At 34.4% G+C, this 18,137-nt stretch overlaps 1 protein-coding gene across 2 annotated transcripts in view; it reads right to left on the bottom strand.

Moving 5' to 3' along the window:
* The window catches only part of GALNT7 (polypeptide N-acetylgalactosaminyltransferase 7), a 191,699-nt gene that overhangs the window by 22,108 nt on the left and 151,454 nt on the right, over positions 1-18,137 (bottom strand). The window contains exons 3-7 of one of the 2 annotated variants that reach the window (XM_074272575.1): positions 13,517-13,683; positions 7,691-7,821; positions 7,281-7,360; positions 2,737-2,919; positions 520-637 (exon numbers count right to left, since the gene is read on the bottom strand). In XM_074272575.1, the coding sequence (XP_074128676.1) occupies positions 520-637; positions 2,737-2,919; positions 7,281-7,360; positions 7,691-7,821; positions 13,517-13,683 (679 nt within the window). Of the gene's footprint in view, positions 1-519; positions 638-2,736; positions 2,920-3,066; positions 3,250-7,280; positions 7,361-7,690; positions 7,822-13,516; positions 13,684-18,137 lie in introns of both variants that reach the window. The other variant, XM_074272576.1, reaches the window with a different exon arrangement.

The raw sequence follows: 18,137 nt of genomic DNA, 5'->3' as shown, positions 1-18,137 counted from the left end.
TGGAAGTGGTAGGAGGATAATCAGAGGAACTCCTGATTGATCTATGTCTTATGATATCATCAAATGAATCAGGGAAGTTTGGGTCCATGTGATGAGATTAGAGCAAAAGTTCTTAATCTTTTTTTTTTTTATTTTTTGGTGAATGTGAATATGTGTGTGTGTTTGTGTCATGGGTCTCTCTGGTGTAATTAAACCAATGGACTCCTCAGAATGGTTTTTAATTGCATAAAATAAATTAATGTGATTACAAAAGAAATTACAGAAATATATTTATCAAAATATTTTTTTCAAAGAGATTCAGGGGTGTTCTCTTAATCACCTGGTACATCTTTGTATCCTTAGAAGCACAGTGACTTTTGCTGAGCATGAATAGATTTAATAAAATTAATAAATATTTGTCTAATTAGAGAACAAAAAAGGCAAGCTCTTTAGTTACTAAAGGAGTTCTCCCATCTTCTGAAAGTTATCCAAGTCTGAACCACTTCAATAAGCTACACCTGTTAAAATGAAATGTTTTACCTTGTAAGAAATCTCAAAGTTTTCACCACCCCAGATCTGAAGACCTGGGTCGTAGAGACCCAATTCAAAGAAGAAATCTCGTTCAATGGCGAATAATCCACCAGCCATGGCTGGGGACCTAAGAAAACAAGACAATAAAATAACTTAAATCCAAACAAAAAAAAAAAAAACAAGATAAAACAAAAGCCAACAGAAAGCCATCCCCTCTTGTGCACAACCAAATAATTGAATAATTGGGAGAAAATAAAATTAATGACCAAACAAAAAGAAATTATTAAGCCTTCGTAAAATAATCTACTTAGGTTTGCTCCTTCAGTGATTTTTTTTTTTATTCTTTTTACAAACTACTTAGAGCCTTGGCTCAGTAATTGGAAGGAGCCTCCATCCCTGCCCAAACTTTCTGTTGCCAAGCCAGGGAGATCCTTCAAGCTGAAAATGAAGCTTGGCTTTAGCTGAATACAAAGTATTCACTGATTCTTCTCCTAACCAGCTGGATGGTGGTGCTGTCGGCTCTGCTAACTGCTATTACGATGATTCCTATGACTTATTCTGGGAAGAAGGAAACCACTACCCACTAGCAGCAGGCTGCCATTTTTTAATTTAATAGTTCAGGGACTTGACAAATGAAAGGAGGCTGTAAATCTCTGAAGGATGGAAGCAGAATAGCTACAGTTTGTGCATCTGCAGTGGCCGCTGGTAACCTGATGCCTCAATTGGCACATGAAACCTCATTAGGAATGGAACAGTAATTCTATTAAGAAAGCAAAATCTTATAAGGCACAAGCTGTTCTAGTCTTCAGTTTGTCCTTAGAGTACGTTACTAAAATATCTAGCCATATTCTAATGACATATGCTGTTCTGTTTCTTAAAATTATTCTCATAACTGTGCCTTTTGGAGTTGCAAGAATATCTCAGCAGATATTTAATCTGGAGAGTCATGGGATGTTTTTCTTTTAAAGGATTCCACAGATGATTTTAAGGGAAAAACTTGTTATGAAAATGTGGTAAATAATTTTTAAAAAATTATTAACCTAAAGAGCAGACAAGTAGAATTCTGAACTGTTTTATAACTGTTCTAATTTGCCAACCCCAGACTTGAATTCCCACACTTGACTTTTATAATTTCTTTTTGCTTTTATATTTTAGTGAAGGAAAAGCATAAAAAGTATAAAATACACCATGGATCATAAATCACATAAAAGATTTAACATCATATGCATCTTTCACAAAATCATGACCACTCCCCTCCACAACATTGAACAAGGCATATTGAAAATAATCATAAAAAAAAAAAAAAAAAACTAGTTTCCCAGAGCTTTGACAAAAGCAATTTAAACACACAGGAAATAAAAAAGCACACTCCTGAAATAGTTGGAGAAAATATTTCATTTTACGACATATTTTGAAGATAACATTCACCAGTGGAGAAACAAAAGAAATGGGATGTGATAAATTGTTTTATTTGGAAAATGGATTATGTGGGGTGGAGGGGAGAGAAAGAGAAGTCAATTTTTGAAAGAGCTTTCTTTCCAATTGAACCTATTCTTGAGAACAAATAGAAACAGAGGATTCTCTTTAACATTTCTGAAGCCTTTCACCTCTTCTCATCAAATTTGACCTGCTATAAAACATGAAGGACAGAACTGGCACATAAAACTGAACGGAATATTTTATTTGTTTTTAACTGTTTGTCCTTCAAAGTTCACAAGAATTACACCCAGCCATTATAGGATATATGAGAAGTTTGCTTTTTAAGCAGTTTATACAATGTGTCCCAAAAGTCCTAAGCACTGAAGCTTAAAACTATACCCAGATTTGGGGACACCCTATATTTCATGTTACATATAATAATCATTATTCTCAAAAGAATTACAATTTAAATATGACTCTTGTAAGAGAAGTGGAGAAGGAATGATTTTAGTCAATGGTGCTTGGAAACAAAGCTCTCATATCATTACTTTTATCCCCCCACACAGAAAAAGCAAATTTTCAGTGAGCACATTTTAGGTAGAGATTTCAATTTAAGTAATCAACAAGGAAGAAACAGCAAGGATAATTTTTGCAGTTCTACAAGTAAATATTAGTAAAAAGGGAAAGAAAAATTTTATATTCTCTCTGACATAACACAGGGGTTGTTAGTAGCAGAAGCTTAGTTTCTCTTAAGTATTTAGAAGATTAAGGTCTATGAGAGAGGAAGAGAAGTTACTGCGTGATTACCGATAAGGCTCAGTTTTTGTCTTTCTCATGGTCTTCTCCCGTTGGGTCAGAGGCACTCTCTTCCAGAGCAAACTCCAATCCCACGCTCCTCGAGCGTACCCATCTTCATCACCACCCCCTTGGGGCATAATTTTAAAATTGTGGCCATCTATGATATCTATAATCGGCACAGTACATACGGTTCTGTAGTGTAGTGATGGTTGCAGGAAAGATGAAATGGAGGGACATGGACCCATATATTTTACACGAGTTCATGAGGAGGAAAAAAACAAAACAAACCACTTAGAGGAACAATTGGCTTCAGAAGGCAAAAAAAGCAATGTTCTTTACCGATAAGGCTCAGTTTTATGTTTTCGTTTGGCCTTTTCCTTGTGGCTTAGTGGAATACGTTTCCAGAGCAAACTCCAGTCCCAGGCCCCTCTGGCAAAACCATCTTCGTCCCCACCTTGCTGAGGTTCAATGGAATAATCATTCCCATCTATGTAATCTATTAGAGGCACAGTACATGTAGTTCTGAAACATTTACAGAAAATGAAAAAGCATTTTAAACGCAAGAACTGAAAACTACCTATTCCAACGCGTCCCATGATGATGTCAAATTTGTATGCTTGCCATAATCCTCTAAATCGAGGAGCAAATAGATTAAAGATCTTTTACCATTGGAGGAAAAATGGAATCTCCTTTTCTTTTTTACAGACGTAAGAGAGAAAGCCTAAGAGTAGGATGCATGTCCGTTTTGTGGAAGGGCAAAGAGCCCTTAGGATTTAGCCCTTAGGATTTAGGTCCTTGGGTTTGTTAATAATGCTTTTTCCTTTATGTGTTTCTATAGGCTCTGAAACTTGTGACTAAACTGCTACCAGCCCTTCACTGGCCCTTCTCTGAAAATAAATATATAAATGAATGAATTAAGGAAACAGAGCTTGCCACATGGCCTGAGCTGTGTTTCTGTTCTGGTTGATTTTATTCCCTCAGGGCAGTTAACAGAGAGATGGACATTAGTACCTCCTACCTCTGAAAACAGTACAGACTGTCAGGAAAGGTACTAAGATATTGCGGGGGGGTTGTTTTTTTTTTGTTTTTTGGAAAACAAACCAAATCTCACCCCTGCTCCAACCCCCAATTCCCAGCAGGGGAAAAGAAGGCCCAAGACCAAACAAAAGCAAGGAATAAGCTCTATGTTTAAAGCAGAGCATCCTGCTTATTTGAACTTCAGGGAAGGGCTACCCTGGATAGAAATTGAAAAAGATAAAAAAAATTAGCATTGTAAAGATAAATATAATCTTTGCTTCATTCCTCTTATCCTAACGAGTTTTCTTCATTTATTTACTGAAACAGACATTAGTATCTTCTCTAAACAAGTAGGTACCTGGCATTTATTAAGCACTACAATGTTCTGGGAAATGTGATAAGTATTTTACAAACATTATGTTTTCTTCAAAGTACACAATGCAAATGAGAAAAAAGTCAAGGGAATTCTTAACCTGGGTTCATGAATTTTTAGAAAACTAATTTGATAACATTATCTAAATACAATTGGTCTCATATATATATATATATGTATATATATATATATATATATATATATACATATATATATATATATGTATTCTTTGTCTTATTACTTTATGCAGAAGTGAGTCAGAGGTTTCACTATACAGTTACACACATACAATTAAGAACCCTTGCTTTACAATGATGGCTTGATACACAAACATGGGGGAAATGTTTCTCTTTGAATTTTTATTCTATTCTAGGTCACAGTAGAGTACCCAGCTTGGAATAAGGAAGACCTGAATTAAATCTAGTCTCAGATTCTAACTAGTTTTTATGGAACCCTTGGCAAATTACTGAATCTCTGTTCTGCCTCAGTTTCCTCATCTGTAAAATGGGCATAACAATAGTATCTATTTTCCAGAGCTGTTTTGAGGATCAAATAAGATAAAAACTGTAAATTACTTAGCACAGTGCCTGACATATACAGCCAGCTTTATATAAATGTTATCCATTATTACTATTCTCATCATAATTGTGTACAAGGAGGGCTGAAGGGCACTGTAGGATCAAAGGCTGTTCTCCTAGAATTCTCTGAACTGTTACTTCCTTATTGCCCTCAATAATAAAGCTAGGTTCACAGATCAGGATCACATATTTAAAGCTGAAAGGAAATATGTAGCTTCTCTAGTCCAAGCCTTTCATGCAGTGAAACCTAGAAAGCAGAAGTCACTTACTTAAGATCCCTTAGGTAGAGAGCCAGAATTTGAACCTATGTCATCTGATTAAAAATCCATAACTCATATCACATTAGGAAGTAAGCTAGTTCTCTCTCTACTTCATTTTTTAAAAAAGTGATTTCTACAGAAATGGTAGCAAAGAATATTTACAGTTATAGTTGTAGATGCAAGGCCTATTTTCAGATTGTACATAGTATTTACAATTTTCCTCCAATAGTATTTTATTTTTCCAAGTACATGTAAAGATAGTTTTTATCATTCATTTTTGTAAGACTTGGTGTTCTAAATTCCCCCCCATCTTCCCTTAACCTACCCCTTCCCAAGACATAAGCAATCTGATATAGGTTAAATATGTGTAATCCTTTAAAACATTTGTCATGTTGTGTGAGAAAAATCAGACCAAAAGGGAACAAAAATACCATGAGAATGAAAAACAAATTAAAAAAAGGTGAAAATATTTAAATTTACTTAAAAAAAAGTTATATTTCTGTTTTAACCCATGTATTGTCTTGATTTTACATAGCATCTTTCCAGGGTCCTCAAGATAGTTTACATATTAATTAAGTCTCAATTTTCTTGTAAACTATAAAGAGAAATAAGGATCCTCCTGCATTTTGTAAAATGGAAAATGAAGACTGAAGGTAAAAGCAGTTGTCTGGTTAATCAATAGAACAGATCAATCCCAAAAATTTTCCCCCCATCCTCTAGCAATGGGCTAGCTACAGTACTGTGCCAACAAACTTTTAAGAATGTTATTTTCTGCTCTAAATTAAGGTGAGGAAAAAGTTGACAATATGTAGAACATTTAATGAACTAGCATCATATCTTGTACTAAGTAACACATGAAGCAAAAAATCAATAATAGGTTCTTAATGAAACCGGTGCACAGATGCATGACAGTAGAAAGAGCCTTCATTTTGTTAATATCCCATCCCTGACACTATCTACGTGACTAGAAGAAAGTCACAGACTACCTGGGCTTGTTAACTCACTTGTAAAAGGAGAGGGTTGGGTCCAGATGGTTTCTGAGATCTCTTCCTGCTCTAGACTATGAGTTCTTTCCCTTTCCCCAAATTCACTATAATTTTTTTAACCCTTAATAGGAACCTGGAAAAAACCAACAGGAATAAGTAAGGAGGATTCTTAATTTGTTCAAGCTGGATTTGGCATGTCTAATTTTCCTAGATTCCCAAAGAACTCTAGTTGTAGCTTAGGATCACTGGTGCCTTTTAAGAACAACTACTGTTTTCTAATAACCACCCAGAAAGTCTTGGAATTTGGGAATGCTATTAAATTCTAAGAGGTCCAGGAAAAGCAACTATTAAAATTCTAAGTTAAGCTCTCAAGAAAATTAAAGACCTACTCAGGAAAGATCTTTAAGACACTATGGTTACTGGTCCCTATAACACTTTAAAAAAAAAAAAAAGCAATATTAGATTTATCTGTCACTTTGATAAAGTAGTATAGTATACTAGTAGTGCTGAGTCTGGAGTCTGAAAGATCTGAGTTCATATGTGGTCTCAGGCATTTACTCTCTGTATGAGTAAAATCATTTAATATGTCTTCCTCAACTGTAAAATTAGGATAATAACAGTACCCAACTCCCAGGACTGTGGTGAGGATCAAATGAGATAATTGTAAAATGCTTAGCACAGTGCCTGGCATATGATAAGTGCTTGATAAATGCTTTTTTTCTCCCTCCCTTTATCCCTTATCTCTCCTTCCCTCCCTCCTTTCTCTTTCTTTCTCTCCTTCCTTTCTCCCTTCTGTTCCTTCTATTACTTGTGTCTTTCTTTCCTTTCTTCCTCCCTTCCTCCTTCCTTCCTTCTATCCTTCCTTCAGTAGAAGTGGCAGCATGGCATTGAGAGTAGAGAGCTGGAACTGGAAAGAAGACTTCATGTCCTGCCTCTGAAACACATTGAGTGTTTTCCACTGTATTCCTTTTCCCCTTCCCTCCATGAGGGAAAATGTAGATCTGGTCTCCAAACAAGTTCACTTTAAGAATGGTCATTTTAAGGTTTTCTGATGCTCACCCTAGTTTAAATGGAGATATTTAAAATTATCCTTGGGTAAATGTAAATGAAGGAGGGAGGGGGTCTCTTCCTTTGCCCAATAATAAGTTAATTCTCTATTGGAATGATTGCTAAGCTTACCTCATAAATGTCAGATATTATATCAATCTGGGATAATATCAGTTGGAAAAAATGGTAGCACTTATGACAACTGACACAATGAACTGAGCCCTAAGAGGCTGATTATTTTTAAACAAGAGAGGAAAACATCAAATAAAAGGAGAGGGAAAGTATTTGTTACCTGTCCTTAGATATAGGAGCTATAAGTGGCGCATACCAGTTTACTGCCACCTCACAGTGGGCATCAAGGTATATCAGAACCTTTAAAAAGAAACAGGCAGGGTGATAGAAGACTCATTATTTTTGTATATGTACCATATCATACATCATTTAAAGACAGATATAGTATTACTTTAAATAAGGATACATGTGATATCTCTTTAAACTAGCATTTCTTACTTGCATAAACAATGTAGATAAAGACAAATACTGAAAAATCATTTAAACTATAACAGGTCTACTTGGACAAGCACAATATATAATTTTCATTGTACATTTTAATACTTCTAATTTTTAAAGATATCTGGTTTCTTCTCTGAGCTATGTGTAGATTTTCAGGGGAGATGAAGCTATATATGAAATTTCCCCTACCTGTCCCAGTTTAGCCTTGTGGGCTCCAATACTTCGAGCCTGAATTAAACCTTCTCGCCTCTCATTTCGAAAAACCTTTACCAGGCCATTCCACTGTTTAATGTATTCATCTAGTCTCTCTTTCAAGTGTGCTGTAAAAAAATGAAAAAAAATACACAAATATTATTGATTAAGTTAGTTTTCATAAGTTTATTCTAATACCATTTCCCCAGGAAATGTGGAAAAGCCATAGGAAACTCAGCTGAATAATCCAACTATAGCTACACAGCTTTGATGGAGACTTTTCAGGCTGTAAGAAAATCCAAGTTATTGTCTTCTGTATAGATTTAAAAGGAAAACAATGAAAACAGAAGTTCAAATGTTTGATTACATCTCAGCTCAATATACATTTTTTGGGTTAGTTTGCTTAATAAGAGTGGAAAAATAAGCATAAAGCTAATCAACATTAAAAGAAACACAATTATTTTACTTAATTTTTGCCACAGATTTTCAGCTGGAGTTAAATTTTCTAAGTTATAGGGAAGAGTAGATCTAGTTTGCCTTGAACAGAGGCATTAACTTAAAATTTTTCAGGATGGATATTCTCTATAAATATTATATGCATTCATTTAAATGTGATATAATTACTTCCTGGATTGAGTTTCTCCAATCTTTCCTCTTCTTAGGAGAATTTAATCCATTCACATTTATAATTGTTAAGTTTATACTTTCTTCCACAAATTTATTTTTATATTTCTTCCCTCTTTTCTCCTCTGTTTATGTTAATTTGATACTGGCTGGATATTGCTTTCAAAAGGATAATATTATAGTTGCTGTTACCATGAGATCACAAAAAGTGGTTCCTGCACAAGAGAGATAATAGAAGTGAACATGTACTACTTCCTTTGTACTGCAAGCATTGGAAAATCTGCAGACTTCATTTGGAAGAGGAATTTTAGCATGCTGTAACAAGTTTGCTCACATTATGCCAATGTTTCTATCATGACTTCCTTCTGAATGAAAACAGGCTTTGTTTATACCCCTAAACACACATGTGATTAGCTGACTGTAGGCAGAACTGGTTTCTGGAAGCTTTCATGATAGTTGGCTTGTAGATACACAAAAATGAGGCCCAGTTTTAAGAGTTTAAAGATTGGTCCATAAATACACTGCCACACACACACACAAAATAGCTACTTTGAGAAAAGAGTTGGTTGTTTAAATGAGCAAATCAATCTGGGCAAACGTAACAGTCACTTGGCTCATCTTCAGAAAGCTTACTAGACAGAAACCCATATATAGGTATTCACACTAAAGAAGCTAAAGATTTTTACTAATATATGGGTTAGTTATCATAATCACTTGATGAGTTTAAAGAAAAAAAATTCTAGCATTGATTTTTTTTCTCCATAGGCTTGATTTTTTTTTTAATTAGTGACTTTATCAATGAAAGGACTTTCCTACCTGGTAAGAAATAATTTATTGTTTTTATTTGCTTCTTCAGATCCCTTAGTTGTTTTGATAAATAACTAGATAAAGTTAATCTTTACTGCCAGGAACAAAACTTAGGGGGTCTGTTCTTCAAATTCTAAATTTCTGCCCAGGATGAAACATGAACTGTGGTGTGTAAGCCACAATCTAATTAAAACAATCAAAAAATATTCCCACTGATTTAAGGTTACTGTGTAGTAGTACGATATCAGTTTAGAAGGATGCCTCCAGGAATGATTTCATCAGTTATTTGGATAAAAGTATAAAGCACACATTTATAAAATGTGTAGATGACACAAAACTGGGAGGTTTAGTAAATATACTGGATGATAGAATTAGTATGCCAGATGATCTGACAGCCTAGAACTTTAGGTCAAATCTAATAATGTGAAATTTAATAGAATTATGTTTTACACTTGCATTAAAACACCACCATACAAGTTTCATTAGTATAAGATGGACTGACTTGATTATACAACCATTAATCTGGAAAAAGATCTGGAGGTTTTGGTGAACTACCATCACAATACAAATCAACGATGCAATATAGTAACCCTAAATGCTGTAAGAATAAGGAAGTGATAATCCCATTGTACTCTGTTATGGTTAGATTATGTGTAGGGTCTAAGCACTACACTTTAGACACTGAGGCAACTAGGAAAGAACTCAAGTTTTTGCTACACAAAACCTGGAAGATTGGTTGAAAGAACTGGGGATGTTTAACCTGGATAAATTAGACTCAGTTCATCTTCAAGAATTTGAAGGGTTGGTTTATGGAAGAAGGATTAGATTTATTCTTTTCTGGTTTCAGAGAGAAGACAGAGATGGAAGTTGTAAAGAGATAACTTTAGGTTTAAAGAGGAAATCTCCTTATGTTTATAATGAATAGAATAGGCAGTCTTGGAAGATGGCAGGTTTTATTTTACTGAAGTTCTTCAAGAAAAAGCCTAGGATCATTCAAAATCTCCAGATTTAGAGCTGTGACAGGAGCCTCTGCATGCCCTAGATACAACTCTATGATTTGACAAGTAAAGAAATAGGAAGTCCAGAGAGGTGAAATGTTTTGGCCATAGAGATGGGCAGAGAGCAAGGAAATCCCAACTTTAAATTCAGGTCTTTCAATGCTTCTTTATGTAAATTGTGGTATAAAAAAGGGATTTTTCTGTTATGTGTTGGACTAGAAAGCTATTAGGACAGACAAGTGGCACAGTGGATAGAGCATCAGGCCTGAAGTCAAGAAGACTCATTGTCCTGAATTCAACACTTCAACACTTATTAGCTGTGTGACTGTAGTCAAGTCACTTAACCCTGTTTGCCTCAGTTCCTCATCCATAAAATGACTTGGAGAAGGAAATAGCAGTGCCATCCCAGTAATTTTGCCAAGAAAACCCCAAATAGGGCCATGAAGAGTCGACTGAGCAAGAGAAGGGTGTTGACCCAAATATCCTTCCAACTCTGAAATTCTGTGATTCCATGATTTAGAGGTAATAGATGGAGACATGCAAGTGGAATAAACAGAACTCAAAAAAGGGAAAGTACTGAGGCATGGATGTAGAGGAATGGTCTGGAAGGAACAGTGAATAACAGGTAGGATGCTTACCCTTCCTCCTGGTCCCCTGAGTATAAGCAACTGTGTGGGGTGGAATGGGGGAAAGGGAGTTGGTTGTAGGTAAGGAGGGTGTAGTCACCATTTAATGGGTTTTCCAGAGATGTAGCATCCTCAGGGAAAGCCAGATTTCCCTTAAATGAAGGGACTAGGATGCTGATCAAAATGTTTAAAGAAGCATGAGTTCCAAAGAGCTGTACATGTTCAATAATATGAGAGGACAATAATCTTAATTCTTCCAAGTGTAAACATCCTATTATTTCCAGCTTCCAAATTTTGAATTGAGAGGGGTCTGTTCCCCTTTGTAGATTTCAATTTATTCTTTATTAAAGACTTATTATCCTTCCTCCCTGAGGCTTGTGTTTGGAAATGCTTTGACCTTTGAAACAAAAGTCTCAAATTAAAAAGGGCTATTTTCTGAATTTAACTTAAATGATGGAGATGAAAAGTAACCTTTCAAATCTGATCAATCGAGTGCTATGTAATTAATAAACATAACATCTTCAGCTTTAAATTGTTTTGTTTTTTTTAATAAAAAAATGAACTTAAGATCTTATGCTTTTCTGGTAAGAATCAAAAGAGAAATGTGCCAAACAGATTTGCCAAAATATTGGTTCTGAGTCCTCTGAAATTATATTTATTCTGAGCCATGTTCAAAGATAAGCTTTAAAATTTTGGGATTGGGACTGGGACTTCATTGGTTAAAGGTATTCCCAGATAAGGAATCTGCATTTACTCATACAGGCTGGTATTACCTTTACAATTTATAATCATAGAACCTCACTCAGAGATAAAAGTGACTTGTCAAAAGTCAGACTGTGTGTCAGAAGGAGCTTGAACTCAGGTATTCTTAGCTTCTGTTCTCTATTCACTATGCCATGTCACTTCTCAAGTATATTCTAAAAATAGTAAATTCAAAAACTATTTCAATAAACAGACATTATAAAATCTTATATTTGTAAAGGAGAAGGAGAACCAAACCTTGCAAACCACTGTTTTTCCTTGGAGGTCTTTATTTTTGGACAGAAAACCTTTTAGTGTTCCTTCATTTTCCTTTCAGAATGCTTCTTTTCTATGTATACTTATTAACAAAGAAGAACTTGCCAACTCCTTATGATCTGAAAAGTGGCACATTTAGTTTTACTGTAATTTTTGTGGACTGTAACTTTTTTATTCTTCCTATAACCTTTAAACACATTTTCCAAAATGTTTTTAAGGCAGTGTGAATCTACTCTTACTGTGGATGTCTTAGCCAATTACCAAAGTATAATATTCTAAGCTAAATGCATTTGCTGCAACTGCATTTTAAAAAATACAATAGGTTCTAACAGAGATTTCAAAAATTCAGACTCAGTTGCACAAAGAAAGGGGAAGGAAGGAAGTGGGCAGGTTATGTTTCTTTCCTTCTGTTTGGTGGGTGCCACATGGGTAAAAGATCACAGTTGTGATTGCTACTTTATAAAAATAGCAGAAGCTGTGCAAGCCCCTAACCAAATGGTTGGCCTTGTTGTGAGAAGGTTAAATTCAAATTTTGGACAAAGTTGTCAAGCCCTATTGGAATTGAGGTTAGGGCAAAAGTTTGTCTAAAATTTATTTCAATCATCAACCAAGTGTTCAAAACATTAGGCTCTCAATTGTATAAGGTATGAAAACATAATTAGTAAATACAGACATTTACCAATTATGTTTTCATACCTTATACAATCTGATCAATGGTTTTTAGATTTTATGACATGGTACCACTATTTCTGGGGAGGGGAAAAAAATCTAACAACTAGTTTGTTGAATATTTATCCCAAAATGCATTTAATGAGAAAAGACAAAAAAAAATTTTTAATGCTGTTGAGTGACTTAACTACTTGGCCAATTTCCAGAGTTCCACTTAACACTTCATCAACAAAGTAGAAAAACTCCATAAACTTGAGTCTGGGTTTATTTAAGGTCCAGGCTATATTTGTTTGATTTTGACTTGGAAATTTATCTTTCATTTGATATTTTTGGTATTTGGAATGGACATGCAATTTTATACTTGAGAATAGTTGCTGGCAGAAAAAAATATTTTTGTTTTCTTTTTAAAAAAAAATCTTGAAAACCATTATGTCAATATCTTTTTGGGGGGTTTGTTTTGCAAAACTGATCAAAGATTAACCAATGGAAATGGCTGCTGAGTAACATGACATAAAAGATAACCGACATTTTCATTTAATCCAAAAGTTTGAAATCAATTTAGAATAAAATGAGTTTAAGAACAGCTTCCTACTATACACATAAACTAGAAATTCATTTTCCCTGTCTAAGTCAATATTGATATCATCAATCAAGTGCCAAACTCCAAGGTAGTCAAACAGGTCAAATCTCTGTTTTGACAATTATGGATAGAGTCAGCAAACCATTACAACATACCTGAGATGGTAGTATCTTTAAAAGCTATTCAATAAATTTCTTTTATTATTAATTTCTTATAGAATCTTAGGCCAAAAAATTGAGACAAATTTCTGTCCCTGCTAAAAATAGTAATTTAAAGCCTTCCTAAATGGACCTACTTCAAATTACTCACTATGACATAAACTGACAGTTTCCTTTAAAATCTCAAAATTTTTGATTTTATAAAAATTCATTTATATTCTTTCTTGGATAAACCCATAGCTTAGAAAAGTTAATACAGTTCTAAGCTCTTATTTTTAATTATTACTTGGACAATTAACTCTTTTGAATGGAGAAAATATAATGTTAATTCTATAATTCATTACCTTTATTACTAAAATCATCAATTAACACAATTTCTGCCAAATATTTCCTTGGCGTCCTTTTAATTACACTGTGAACCGTTCTCATGAGAGTTGACCATCCTTCATTATGGAAGACAATGACAACACTGGAAGTGAGCAGGTTTTCATCATAATGCCAATACTTGCATCTGTAAAAAGATTGTAATTAGGTTATTTAGAGGCATTCTATAATTGTCAGTTATAGCTGTTGCATATACAAGAGGCCCACTAGTTCCGATTTTACTAAGATCATGTTTACTGGGGACTTTCTACTATTGACAAGTCTATATATAATACTGAGTAAACAAAAGACAAATATTTCAGTTTTAATAGAAAAACAAAGAGAAGGAGGGAGAGGAAGAGAGAAAGGGAGTGGGAAAGAAAGAGGAAGGAGGAAAGAAAAGGAGGGAGAGAAAGGACAGACAGACAGACACGTGTATTATGGTCTAAAGTGAAATTAGGCACTCCCAATTCATTCATAAGTAGCCAGCCACTTTTTAAGGAGCTCTAAATGGTAAATTCACGGAGGAAAGGGCTATTTACTGTCCTCAACTTATGATGCTTGAGAATACTGTTATAATAATTTTTCATTGTTTTCCCATATTCATAATTATCATTTTATATGACCTGGGATTGAATTTCAATCATTACTTTGTTTTTTTGTTGTTTTTTTTTTTTTTTGGTTTTGAATTTAAGCAACAGGAGGGGAAGGGGTATTGAGTCATATGAAGCATATGTTTAAGATGCTGTGAGGAAACCACTGTGCAATTTTGTTTTAAAAACTTTTCCGCTATGTTCACATGTGGCTAAAATGTTCAGAAAGATGAAAGGAAACTGGTTAGCCTGAACCAGGTTTTAAAACTTCTTCGGATTACTAGGTTGGCTAAATAATCTTTAGCAATGTTAAGTACAAACAGAAGGGGTTTCATGTAGACTCAGATTTGCCTTGAATATTGATAGGAGTCTTGAGCAGCAAGAAGACAAATTTCTTTTGTAGGCACTGTGTAGTTAAGTGCCGAGAACTAAAGAAAAATAGCAATCACTTCTTGATGATAAACTGGAGTTAAACACTTTTGATTTAAAATTTTCTAATGAAGTAGGTTGAAGTGGTAGCTTGAAGGGGACCCAAAGCAAGAGTTAAAAACTGAACTGGCTTCATCCCAGATTGAGAACAGTTGAAGTTTGATGGAAGAAAGTTACTTCTTCCCTAGGGATTGGGAATTTGTTTGTTCTTGTTTTAATTGTATTTTGAAGGGAAGGGAACATGGTTTGAATGGTCAAAGCTTGGTGAATAATAATTCAGTCTGTGCTCACAGAATAGAATTATTTATTTAGAAAAATATCTTCCTTGACCCCCCCCTACTATTTTTGACATTATTGATTATTCTTCCATAGCCTTTCTTTCTTTGGCTTTTGGTACCCTCTCTTCCAATATATTCCTATGTATTTAGTTCTTTCTTAGCATTCAGAATCATTATCCATAACCTGGTTCCTAATCATTCCTTACCTACCACATCCAATCAGATGTCAGATCCTATTAAATCTAACTCTCCAAAATGTGTCCCACTTATATCCTTTTCCCCACTCTCTGGTACAATCCTTTATCACCTCTCACTTGCACTGTTCATTTAGCAATTCTTTTATTAAGAACTTACTATATGTAAGTCATTTCTCATTCAAAAATCTTTGGGAATATGTGAAAGCTTGTTTACCCTCATTATGTCTTATTATCTTTCTTTTTTTAAAAAAGTTTTATTCATGTGTATTGTTTTTACATTAAAATCATGTTTAAGAATATTTCCAACCTGTATGAGGGCTCTCTTGTGATAAAGTAAAATGATTAAGTACAAGTAATAATAGTGAAATAAGAGTGAGCTCTTCTGAAAATTCATATAACATCCCATATCTATTCCCCAGAGGGAAAGAAGGAGGGAACAGAGAGGGAACTAGAGAGAGAGGAGAGATATGGGAATAGAAGGGAAGTGGGGGGGGGGGGAGAACAGATTTCTTGACTAGAAATTATGAAGTAAAAAATATACTATGGAAAAGAGGAAAGTGAAACAGAAAAAGAAAACAAATGGATTGAATTTACAATAAAAAACCTATGCACTATTATTCTAATGTCTATGAAAATTTTATTAGCTTGGTAGTTAGTAGGAAATAAATAAGCAAAGATTTTTATTATAAAAGAATTCTGTAGTATCAAATGATATAAAGTGCTTTAAAAGCACAAAGCACAAATCATTCTACAAGCCTGTAGCTATTGAGTATATATCAAGTGCCCGACCCTGAAGGCACTAAAAGTATTGTTGTGATTATTGAAAAAGTAGTGAAAGACAAAGTCAAGACATAAAAAAACAGCCTATCTATGACAATTCAGTCACCACAGACAAGAACAAATCCATACCTGTATCTTTCTGAACAATCTCAATTTTTCCCTTTCCAAAATAAGTAACCATTCAGAAGATTATTTGTTAAATTATATTAATAATCAGTTTTATTTTTATTTAACTTTTTTATTTGTAGTAACTTTATTTTTAATACACATTGCTTTATGAATTAGAGCAAAAATGAAAAATCATAAGAGAGATTTAAAAAAAAAACAGAAAAAAGAAGTGAACTTAGCATGTTCTGATTTACATGCTAAGTTCACTTCTTTTTTCTGGTGTTTTTTTTTTTTTTTTTTAAAAGATCTTTTTCTGGATGCAGATGGCATTTTCTGTCCAACATCTATTGGGATTGCTGAGAAGAACCAACCCTTTCATAGTTGATCATCACACATTCCTGCTGTTATTATGTACAATGTATTCCTGGTAGTGCTTGTTTCACTCAGCATCAGTTCATGTAAATCTTTCCAGGCCTTCCTATAATTAGCTAATCGATCATTTTTTATAGAACAATAATATTCAATTATCTTCATGTATCACAGTTTGTTCAGCCATTTTGCAATTGATGACATCCACTCTTTTTCCAATTCTTTGCTACTAAAAAAAAGAGCTGCTACATTTTGCACACATGAGTCCTTTTCCCTCCTTTATGATTTCCTTGGGATATAGACCCAGTAATGGCTCTGCTGGGTCAAAGGGTATGTACAGCTTTATAGCCTTTTGGCCATAGTTTCAGATTGTTCCCCAGAATGATTGGATCATTTCACAACTCCACTAACAATGCATTAGTGTCCCAGAAGAACCAGTTTTATTTTCTCATTTTTTCTTTCTTATTCAAAGCCCAGTATCTTAAAGATAGTTTTGATCTTTCTCTAGAGTTCATTACACTCAGATCATCTTACCTAGATTGAAATTCTCCAACATAGCCCAATTCCAGTAGTAATGGATAGAGATTAGATTCTTTTGCATAGATAGCTGGAGATGAAATGATTTGGGAGTGTTGACATGATCAAAGTCACATCACCTAATCTTTTATTAGAAAAAGTTTACCTCTCATTATAATAGTCTTATTTCATTGATTATTAATCAATCAGAGTTAATTTTCATTCTCAGAGATGAAAAGGATTTTCATCCTTCCTAAAAGTATTTTAACATCCAGCAACCTCCATGTAGGGTCTTTGATTATGAGAAAAGCCTCAATTTATGAACTATTCACTAGCCTAATTAATATATTGATTATCAGTTACACGGAAATTCTGTTTCTTGGACTTTTCAACCATGTCACCATGATTCAGGTCCAAAACACTCTACTCATTTAGAAAAGACCTCAGCAGGAGATTGGTTAGCTAGTCAGTTAATAAATATTCATTAAGCATTTATTATGTGTCAGTTTCAAGTGCTGGGGATACAAAAAAAAGGCAACAGACATTCCCTTCCCTCAAAGACCTCAAATTTTAATGGAAGGTAAAACATAAAAACGAAGTGGGAAGGAGGAAGGGGGGTGTTTGGTAGTTTTGAGTTTATGATTGGACTGAAATCATAAAAAAATATGAGCTAAAAATTAAATGTTCATATAGAAAAAAGAAATTAGCTCTATCTACATTCCAGGTTTTTTTTTTTGTTAGTTTGTTTTTCCCCCTCACGGTAAATGGCACTGAAATGAGGACTTCTATATAGTGCAAATGTCTGTCACTAGTTTGAATGCTTGTACCTATATTTTTCTCTCCTGTCCCCTTCTCCAAAAAGCGTTCACTCTTATTATCTTCCTTTATTCCCTTATTATTATCACATTTAAACATTCTTTTGTTAGATTCTTACTAAGTGCTAATGACATAATGAAATATTAGGTTCCTACTAAGTGCTAAGTCGGTACTTGACAATTCTCTAGTTCCAGCCTTTACTGGGGAGGAGCTTGCATGCTTAGGAGGAGCAAGTTCATTGGTTGAAGTAATTTTTCCCAGAAACCCTTGCATTCTCCCACGCCCATTCTCTGGGAGGATAAAAGAAGGCAGCACTCCAGAGATAGGGAGTCTCTGCTCTAGGCCAGAGTTGAATCAGTTCTCTACAGGAAGAAGAATCTGTTTGAGAGATTTGAGTTGACACAGCAGATCTCCTCCCAGAGAGCAACAGGCAGCTTCTGGAGACAACAGCACGTTACAAATTGGCGTCCACAACATGGGGCAAGGACTTCTGCTTATCCTGATAAGGACTTATTC

The sequence above is a fragment of the Sminthopsis crassicaudata genome, chromosome 6 (assembly GCF_048593235.1).
Source record: "Sminthopsis crassicaudata isolate SCR6 chromosome 6, ASM4859323v1, whole genome shotgun sequence".
Taxonomy (NCBI): Eukaryota; Metazoa; Chordata; class Mammalia; order Dasyuromorphia; family Dasyuridae; genus Sminthopsis; species Sminthopsis crassicaudata.
This window is presented reverse-complemented; position numbering and strand designations above follow the sequence as displayed.